This window comes from Pyrgilauda ruficollis, unplaced genomic scaffold, assembly GCF_017590135.1.
Source record: "Pyrgilauda ruficollis isolate IOZ18807 unplaced genomic scaffold, ASM1759013v1 scaffold254, whole genome shotgun sequence".
Taxonomy (NCBI): Eukaryota; Metazoa; Chordata; class Aves; order Passeriformes; family Passeridae; genus Pyrgilauda; species Pyrgilauda ruficollis.
In genome coordinates this window covers 49,868-59,232 of record NW_024523867.1, presented here as the reverse complement: position 1 = coordinate 59,232, position 9,365 = coordinate 49,868, and the positions used below count along the sequence as shown (strand labels likewise).

General features: G+C 41.2%; 1 protein-coding gene across 1 annotated transcript in view; it reads right to left on the bottom strand.

Annotated features, from left to right (window-relative positions):
- Positions 1 to 560: 560 nt before the first annotated feature.
- Positions 561 to 9,365, bottom strand: part of MCC (MCC regulator of WNT signaling pathway) — a 56,737-nt gene continuing 47,932 nt past the window's right edge. The window contains exons 14-15 of the mRNA XM_041471042.1: positions 5,247 to 5,369; positions 561 to 4,195 (exon numbers count right to left, since the gene is read on the bottom strand). Of these exons, the coding sequence (XP_041326976.1) occupies positions 4,015 to 4,195; positions 5,247 to 5,369 (304 nt within the window). The 3' untranslated portion in view covers positions 561 to 4,014. The remainder of the gene's footprint in view (positions 4,196 to 5,246; positions 5,370 to 9,365) is intronic.

Below are 9,365 nucleotides of genomic sequence, written 5' to 3'. Positions count from 1 at the left end.
TTGCTGGTCATTGTGGAACGTGGTGCCTCTGCTGCTGGTACTGGTTATTCTTTCACTGTAGAATGTTTACGTGTTGTCTTAAGCCAGCAGTGATTATATCTCCTCTAGCAGGAGATAGAAGTTATTTTTTAAAGTCAGCTCTAAAGGTGGATGCCGTTCAACACAATGGAAAAAAAAACCTAAACGTGTTAGACAAACAGAAGAAAGGAAGTATGTGAACTTCAGTTAGTGCTTTTAGAATACTTATGTAATATTATTTTGTTTTTTCTTTTGGTCCATATAACTTGTTATGAAAAGATTTGGATGTGCGGTAACAGTTTCACACATGCCCTTCCATTTCCATAAAGCGTTCATTGACGATGTAGAGGGTACTGATGTTCTTGAGCCCAGCTAAAACCTGTGGCCAGATCTGAATTCTTAACAACTTTTCATGGCTCTGTTAAGTGAACTTCACTGACCATCTCCCTCAGTAACTTAGCTTGGAGATGAGATATCTTTGTGCAAAGGTGCCTTTAGGGAGTCCCATTCAACAGTAAGGTGACAAGCCATGGTGAAACAACTCCCAAGGCAAAGAAACAGCATTAGAAATTTATTCAGAATATAAGAACATTTGTAAAATACGTATTATAAATGCCTCTGTATAAATAAATGCAGTTTTTACAATTCTATATCAAATGAACACAAAATAGCTATTTTACAGCTACTTGGAAACTAAAAGGTAGCAACACATTTAAAGCTAATTCAGAAAGGTGAAAAGTTTCTAAAGTTACAATGCATGGTGTATTATACTGGAGGAGGAGAAAACGCTAACAAAACCAATATAATATGACATGAATGCAAACTTAAGTCACATGTGCTTTGCAAAAGCTAACAGTACATTCAAGCTGGTGAAGATTTATACATCATAGAATTAGAAAAAAAGTGAATGTCTTCTGAGCATCTGTAAAATACAAAGTTTCGTGCACTCTGGTGACTTAAGAAAATCAAAAAAAGTCCAATCATTAATTCATGAATCGACTTAGGCTGGCAAGAATCACCTTTTTTTTCTTACTTTGCAAATTTATTATTTCTGCAACAAGCTTTAAGAGAGTTAAGTTGCTGTAACTACGGTGCACTGCACACTCAGGTATTTCTGATGTGCAGGTATTTCAAAGTTGCATAAAAGGAGTTTGAGGTTTATATGGCATTTTTTCTGAGGGTTGGTGCCATTTTAATGGGGTACACTGGAGCTGAAGCTGATTATCATTAATGAACAGTTCACAGTAATATTAAACCTGTGACCACTTCCCAGTCGATCCTTTCAAGTATGCTAACAAATGATGCAGTAGCTGCTTGCTGAGGCAAATAAATCAACTTTTTTTAGTTGATAATAAACTGGTGATCTGGCAGACTATGGCTACTGCTGAGGCTGGATGGTACCAGTGCTGCTTTTTCATCTACAACCTTTATGGGAATAAAAATGGGAGTGGTTTACATTTACTATGACTTATAATTAATTCTAATGCACTTCTAGAGCACAGTTGGCATGGAAGATTTGTGGTATATGTAGTGAAATAATCAGCAAATTGTCAGGCCTGAAAAAAACACTGAGGCTGCAGCTTTTTACTCCTCTGAGTATCTGAATTTTTTTATGGAAGAAACTCCTCTGTGTGAGGGTGCTGAGGCACTGGGTCAGGTTGCCCAGAGGAGTTGTGGCTGCCCTACCTTTGGAATGTCCAAGGCCAAGTTAGACAGGGTTTGGAGCAACCTGGTTCAGTGGAAGATGTCCCTGTCCACAGAAAGGGATTGTAATAAGATGATTTTTAGGGTCCTTTCCAACCCAAATCATTCTGTAATTCCATTAATCTAAATAGGGGAAACAAAAAGAGTCCAAGAGGCAGCTCAGTTCTGTCCTCTCCAGTGGACGGTATTTCACATGGACATTCTGAGGTGACCTCAAGTCACACGGGTGTTTCACATGCTGGAAGACAAAAGTGTAACTGCATTTTTGCCACAGCACATGGTGGATACTTTCCCTTGTGATTCTTGAGAACAAGTGTGCTCAGCTACCAATGAAGCTGATGGCAAACCCCCACCATCCTGGGTGTGAGAAAATTGGGCCAAAAAAGGGAAAACACCATAGAGGGCTGCTAAGCAGAACAACAGAGACAGAAGAAATCAATGTGCCTCCTCCCTCTCAAGAGACTCACTTGCAATAATTTCTAGTCACATTATAAATTAAGAAGTACAATTATTCTGAGAAAGAGGACTGATCAAAACCAGAACATCACTACCTAAAAATTTTGAAATCAGCATTGTTTTAATTTGCTGTTGCAAAATCAACCACATGTGATGCTGGCTTTGTGGATGATGTACTAGACTCCAGACAAGTAGGAATGACTACTCTAAGGACAGAAGACAACAGCAGCTACAGTGGTAAGAGATGGAAAACCAACTGCTACACTTCCAGACGTAACCAAGACTTAATGAAAATGCCACATTCTGAACACAAATTCCTGCAACTATGTTGTCTGACCTAACCCAACAGTAGGCAAAAAGAGTCCTTTCAAATATTTCCTTAACACTAGTAATGGAAGGAATAAATGAGAAAAGTTATCGTAATTCCAAATACACTAGTAAAAAACTTGAGGTGCAACTCAACATGTAAAGCAAAAACGATAAACATCTCCTGAAATCAGATTCACTGAAAATCAGCCTGGAAAAGGCAAAGCAAAGGCATAACACAGCAGCATGCTACCACAGTGAAGGGACTATAGCTTGGCTTTTTAAAACACACATAGTTTTTTACGTACTCTGTCAAAAAAAAAAGCAAATTCTGAATATAAGAGGTGCTATGGCAGACTCCTGTATTTTGAGCCTTACAGAAATCAACCTGATCCCCATGATTTGCTTAATGTTCATTAACCTAACAAGCCAAAATTTGCACTTCAGTCAGTTTGGTAATACAGTAGTACGTGATTTAAACAAGAGAATGTTAGCAGTAACAAAAACTAACCTAAGAAAGCTGTAAGACTTCACCATTCACATTCTGTTTGTGGCTGGATATCCAAACATCTACACATCTATAATTTTGTGCCTATGTATTCAATATTAAACAGGTACATTACTTAAGTACCTATTTTTGGTGTAAAAAAAAAAAAAAAGACATTCTACCTCTTGATCACAGTAAGCTGTAATAAGCACAACACACATGACAAAAATGGCCCAGCTTCTTAAAGAAAACCTTGAATATAGTGTATATAGCAAGAAAAAACAACATTTTCTATGTTGCAAGCAAAGTAGTTGCAAACACCCTGCAATATAAATACCCGGAGGTCTTCCGTAATTTCTTACTCACTCTTGGCACAGACTGTCTGTGTGGCATGGTGAAACCCACAGCCTTTAGCCCTCATATGCACTGTAAGAATTACACTTTTATCATAATTCTCAGAGATGCAACTATGCTTTATTGTTTTTTTCCCAAGTCAACAGGAGTTTTCCTACCTGATCTGCACTGTGAGCAGCAGAATTGCAAGCAGGGTGCAAAGAAAAAGCCAGCCAGGCTGTCATCCCCATTCTGCAGCTGCCTCTTTGGTGGTGTAACCACAGCAGCGAGTCATGAGAGTACAGTATGGACTTGGGTGCAGAGAGAGCTCAGGGACTGGGAAAACTTCCACATGATCTCCAAACTACCCAAATGAAAACCTCTTAACATGAGTTATTCTGCTATGTGACACTGTCACCCATGGGCCACTGATAAAATGGAAGAGAAGCTGTATGAATACAGACAACAACACAGACAATGTACACAATTATAGCATGATAATTCAGGCACTGCCATTTTACATTATGAAACAGTCCTTAAGGTTAACACTTTTATTATCCCCATGATACCTCCCTGGGATCCCAGAGAAGGAACTTTTAAGTTTTGTCAGCATTGACAATCAGAGCTTTTAACATCTAAAGCTACCTAAAAGTCGACCTCCAAAAGAAAGCAAGCTGTAATGGCACTAAGCACCCTTTAAAGAGATGCACTTAAAGTGAAGTTTCATTGGTGTGTGGTCTGGAGTTCTCTTCTTCCAGTAAAGCTATTCTTTGTTTGAGCATTCTTACTTGGGTTTCATGTCTCTCCACCATGGCCATCATTTGTGATTCCAGTTTCTTCAGCTTATTTTGATGCTTTTTCTTTGCTTTTTCATAAGCTGCTACCAAGTTGCTGTTAAAAACAAAAGGCATACAAGGTAATTCAAACAGGCTTGTTTCAGAGTAAGTGCTACAAAAAATCTAATCCAAAGTCCCACCTTCAGGGAATTTCAAAGGCTAGGTACTAGGTAGGGGTACTGAACCCCTTCCAAAGTTTAGCAGTGCTTTAAAATGGATTAGATCCAAACCCTTCTGATCCAAACCCAGATCAATGCTAATGTCTGTGTCTTTCCTGGGGGAAGCACACACCTTTTCCAGTAAACTGGTAAAGAAAACTTTCAAAGAGGCAGATGGAAGTTGCTGTTGACAACCTCTCATACCACTGTTTATGAGTCAAGATATCAGATCAGATGTGATTGATAAAAACATTGCATGGCCAGAATCTGCTTAGAAAGTCAAGGACTGATTTTGCATTCTTCATTTTAAAGAAGGAAGATTTACATTCAGAGGATGGCATCCTGTGCTTAATTGGTAGCTGCTGAGTAGCTTCTGTGCCTCCACCTTGACTGGGTTGGAAAGCTTGGGATGGGTGCTGCTTCTCACCACAAAGGCTTTTAAATGCAATTTAAGGAAACCACATTGTGAGTCAGAGGCTGCTTGCAGGAAGGGCAGCTGCAGTCCACCATATTCCTAGGCCATCCAAATACAGTACAACAAAAATGCCCTGACTGAGCAATGGAGCTTAGGTATGATTATGCACACTTAGGTGTGATTATTAATGAAGAGGTAGGAGCCAAAGAAAAGGGAGGAGATAAAAACAAAGCAGCAGATTCTTTTTTTTTTTTTTTTTTTGTTTGCTTTTTAAATTGTGCAATCACTAGTAGTAACTCAATTGAGATTACCCTATTTCCCTGCTTTCTGTTCTTAACTGTGTAGTTGTCAGTGGCCTACATGGGAGGTTTATACCTCCCTCTTCTCTAACTCTTAACACCCTGGAGTGCTGACATGTGGACGGAATGTGAGGGTCCTGAAACTTCTCTATAAGGTAAGTGGAATATTAGTGTTTTGCAAGAACACAGTGAAAATAAACTAATAGTGCATCCATCTGATGGTAGATCCTTTACCTGTTTGCCCTTTTAAGATCATTAACAAATTCTGCAGACTGCTGATGTCTGATTTCACTGCTCTTTGTGAGTCTCTCCAAAGCACTCACTAACTCCTGCACTCTTGCTTTCAGTTTCTTCTCCCTGGATCAGGAGAAAAGAAGGTAGAAAACTATTTTCAAGACAGAAATAGTACTTCAGCTTGGAAGCGTATCAACAATTGTCCTGTACTGGGTTGACATGCTACAAATATTTTCCTTACTATTACTAGGATGACACAAGAGGTAGTTCTGACGTTAAACTTTTCCTAAGATTGGTATTTATAACATTCACCATTTTAGAATTCAGAGAGTAGAAAAAAGAGTAAACTAACTTCTCTGGTAGATCACGGTGCTGTATATATTGAATCACACTAAGAAAGAAGATACATAAATAGCTAATATCTATACATACTTACCAACGCTGAACCGAAAGCTAATTACATGAAGTGTGACAGAATGGAAATAAGTTATCTTATAACATTTTCACATTACAAGTATTCTATGAGGGAAAGCTAAAGTCATCAAGATAGAAGTTCTGGGCAGAAGCAAGCATTACAGCTGGGGGATTAAGCTGGTTTTAAAAAGCATTTCCAAGGTAAGCACGTGGCACAAGGCAGGTGCTTCTTCCTGGGGAGCTCCCTGCTCCAGAGCTGATGGCTAAAGCCTGCTCAGCCCACTCCTACAGACACATGGGGCTGCTGCAAGAGCTTTTCTCTGTGACCCAAACTCTGCACCGACAGCCCAGAGAGAAAAAAGTAAGATTTGGAAGGGGGTAAAAAAAAAAAGGTTTTAAGAATGACAAGGAGCTGGACTCAACTGGGACACAGATTCTGTAGCATCAAATATGACATGTGGGAACTTTGTGTGTTTACATGGAGTCTGTGCTTTGCTGCCTAGAACCACTCTGCAGCGATCCACCTATCTCTTCTGCTTTGTTGCAGTGCTGCTACATGAGTACATTTGTTTTCACCTCAATAACAAGACAACTGCCAGCCCCCATGTAAGCCCAATGGGAATGAATACCCTGAAGTTTGTGATAGCTTCCCCAGCTCTGCAGAGACCACAGGGATCCTCCTGGAATCCCAGCTCAGCAGCCTGCAGTTCCCAGGAAGGCCTGGGTATGGCAGCCTTTTATCACTGGAGAGAGGGACAGCGCCCAGCGCCAGCACCAACAGAAGGGCTTTCACAAAGTCAGCTGGGGAAATATTCCAAGTTAGCAGTCTATCCCAACAGACTCCAGCGCTGGGTTACCAGCCAAATTAAGAAGGACATAAGAGGGCCCTTGTTGATGAAGAATCATAAGTATTCTTTGTATGTCCCTTCATTGAAGGAACATGCCCTCTGCTTTCAAGTAACGCAATCCTTCTCCCTCGCAGTAAGAATTTCACTGCCATCCATCCCAAACGTAAATTTTAATTTTTATATTCTACCTCAGCAGTCAGAAAGGCTCAGCACAGTCTACAGCCAAAATCTGTTTTCTGCAAAGAAAACAGGAAGAAAAAGAGCCAGAGCACAAACAAGGAAAGGTCACATGTGGCAGAGGCCAGACCTAATGCATTTGTGGCATTGCACTACTGATGTGACAGAACAGAGTAGGGTAAATTTGGTGCTTCTCTGCTCTACAGTTGCTACATCCAGAGGCTCTGGGGAAGGTTCATGGGGAAGGTAGCACCATTTCCAGCATGAAGACCTGGTGTGAACAGCAAGTCCAGTGGAATAAACATGCACAGTGTTTAGATGGGTAGAGAAATCTCAAAATCATGTGAGGTTGATTTAACATCATGTCCAAGAAAAGGTATCGCTGTGGAAACGCTGCACACAGTCCCATGTGAAGGAGCCCTGTAGAGCCACAGCTCACTGCAGCTGAACTCCTTCACACACACCTGTTGTTACAAAAGCTGCATGGAAAAGAAACACAGTGGAAAGACTTTGAGGAACTTTTCATGCATGGTAAAGTTTGGTTGCTATGGTGACTGTTACCTGATAAAACAATGATATCGCCTTTTGTTGGTTTTTCACTCACACCTTTTAGCCAGCCCTGTTCAGCCCAAATTCAGCTAAACATCAAGCTATATTTCTTTACATTTGGTCTAAAACATCCTTGTCTTGCTGCTTGTCAAAGACACAGAGCCAGCAGAGTGATAAGCACCCTGTTCAAGCTACTTCAACTTTCAGATGCCAGTTCTGAACCTTCTGAACCAGGAAACAGTGGGTAATACTTGAAGTATGTAGATGACTCAAATATACACTGGCCCCAGTAAAATACATGTATTTCTTTTGGCTTTTCATGTTGTCTTGAAGTCAGTGAAACAGCACTAGATAATACCTACTCAACCTTAATCTCATGTAAAGCAATAGGTGGTTTGATTGCATGTGCTGAAATGTCTCAAAAATGTGAAAAAACCAACACATAGCAATCTACTTTTACACCCTTTTACAAATTTAAAACTGCTTATCTAAATATTTTTACCTCAAGAGACATTTCATAGAACAAGTCACACCTGAGGAGCCACACACAGCAGCAAGAGCAAATGCAGAGCAAACACCTTGGGTTACTCTGGGAAACGAAGATGCACTGGGTTAATGACTATTACACACTAGAACATGTAAGGTTTTCCCCAGGGTGCTGCATCTTCTGTTCAGAGTAGCAGATGAGAGACCGCAGAGCTGTACGTCACAGGCTGGGAAGAACCCTGTGCCTCAAATGGTTACTCCCCCTGTTTCCCTCAGTTTCTATCACTGATCACCTCAGTTTGGTCAGAAAGAATTGTCCGCACTTGTTTCTCTTCAAAACTGACTGTGTAGTTAGGCAGTGAATAGGAGCTATACTGAATCCTGAGGTGTTATCCCAAAGAGATTTCCAGCACCACAGCACTTTCCTGACTGCAGGATGTGCAAAATCAGCCACTACAGGGCTTAATATGGCAGAATATTTTCAATATTGCATATGAACCACGTCTCTACAATGAGAACACATCGAAGTTGCAAACCAGGGATGGAACTGCACTTGACGTGACAGACATATGGAACAACCTACTGATGTAGAACAGCCTGCTGCTGCCAGACGGTCTTCCAGAGTCCAAGATCCAAACTCCCATGGAAGCAGACACACCAAACTCACACTGCTATCCTGCCTCAGGGGGGTAATATGGACCTCTGTGTATCCCAAGAAAGCACTTATCAGTGTATTTTGATGGGAAGAGGGAAGGAGAAGCTAGAGGTTTTCAGAGAACACAAATTCTGCGAGCCACTGACTCCCACTCTATTGGGCTGCTCCTTAACCCAAGAGCTCCTCCTCCAAGTGGCTACTGCAAGCTGGGACAGCAGAAAACACAGCCACGACACTTCATGCGCACAGAGAAAATGAGCAAGTATTCCCAGAAGAGAGAATGAGCCTGTCATCTGAGGGCATGGCTCACTTCCAGCACAAGGGCTCCCGGCTGCTGAAAAGTCAGCTGGGGAAATCCCTGACTGCTCCCTTTCCAGGAAAAAGCTCAGAATGAGTGTATTCAAGGCCTACAGCCTACAACATCCACTAAAAACACTATTTTCAGCAAAATTATTAATATGCTGGTAATAAAGGCTTTTGTTTGGTATTTTCACCATCAAAACACTCAGTGGGCAGTTGCATAGTGGTTTTCAAGGTTTTTTGTTTCAGGATGGCTGAATAGGAAGGGGCTAACTGGTGTTCTCTGGTTTCAATGCTACCACTTTGGAGAGTGGGGAATTCTGCCAGAGCCATAAAGGAAACTGTTTCTGTCAATTTGGCCTCCACACACTGACACCATGTTTTGTACAGGGTAATCTAAGCAAGGTCATGAGCACCTTTTATTTTCCCTCCTGTCTGGGCTTTTCCAGACATGTTCAAGTTTCGTGTGCTTAGTCTTCCCAGATTTTCCTGCTCTTGCTGATTTCATTGAAAATTCCCCAGTGCTGCAAACAGGAAGCTACTCTTTGGCATGCAGAAAGTTGATTTTTCTGCCCCTGGCTTGGAGTGCACCCAGCTAACTCCCCTTTTTGTGAAAGCTACCACCCTTCTGCCCTGGGGTCAAGAGCACCACAGCTCTTGCCAAATCTGAAGCAAAAGAGGAACAATGAG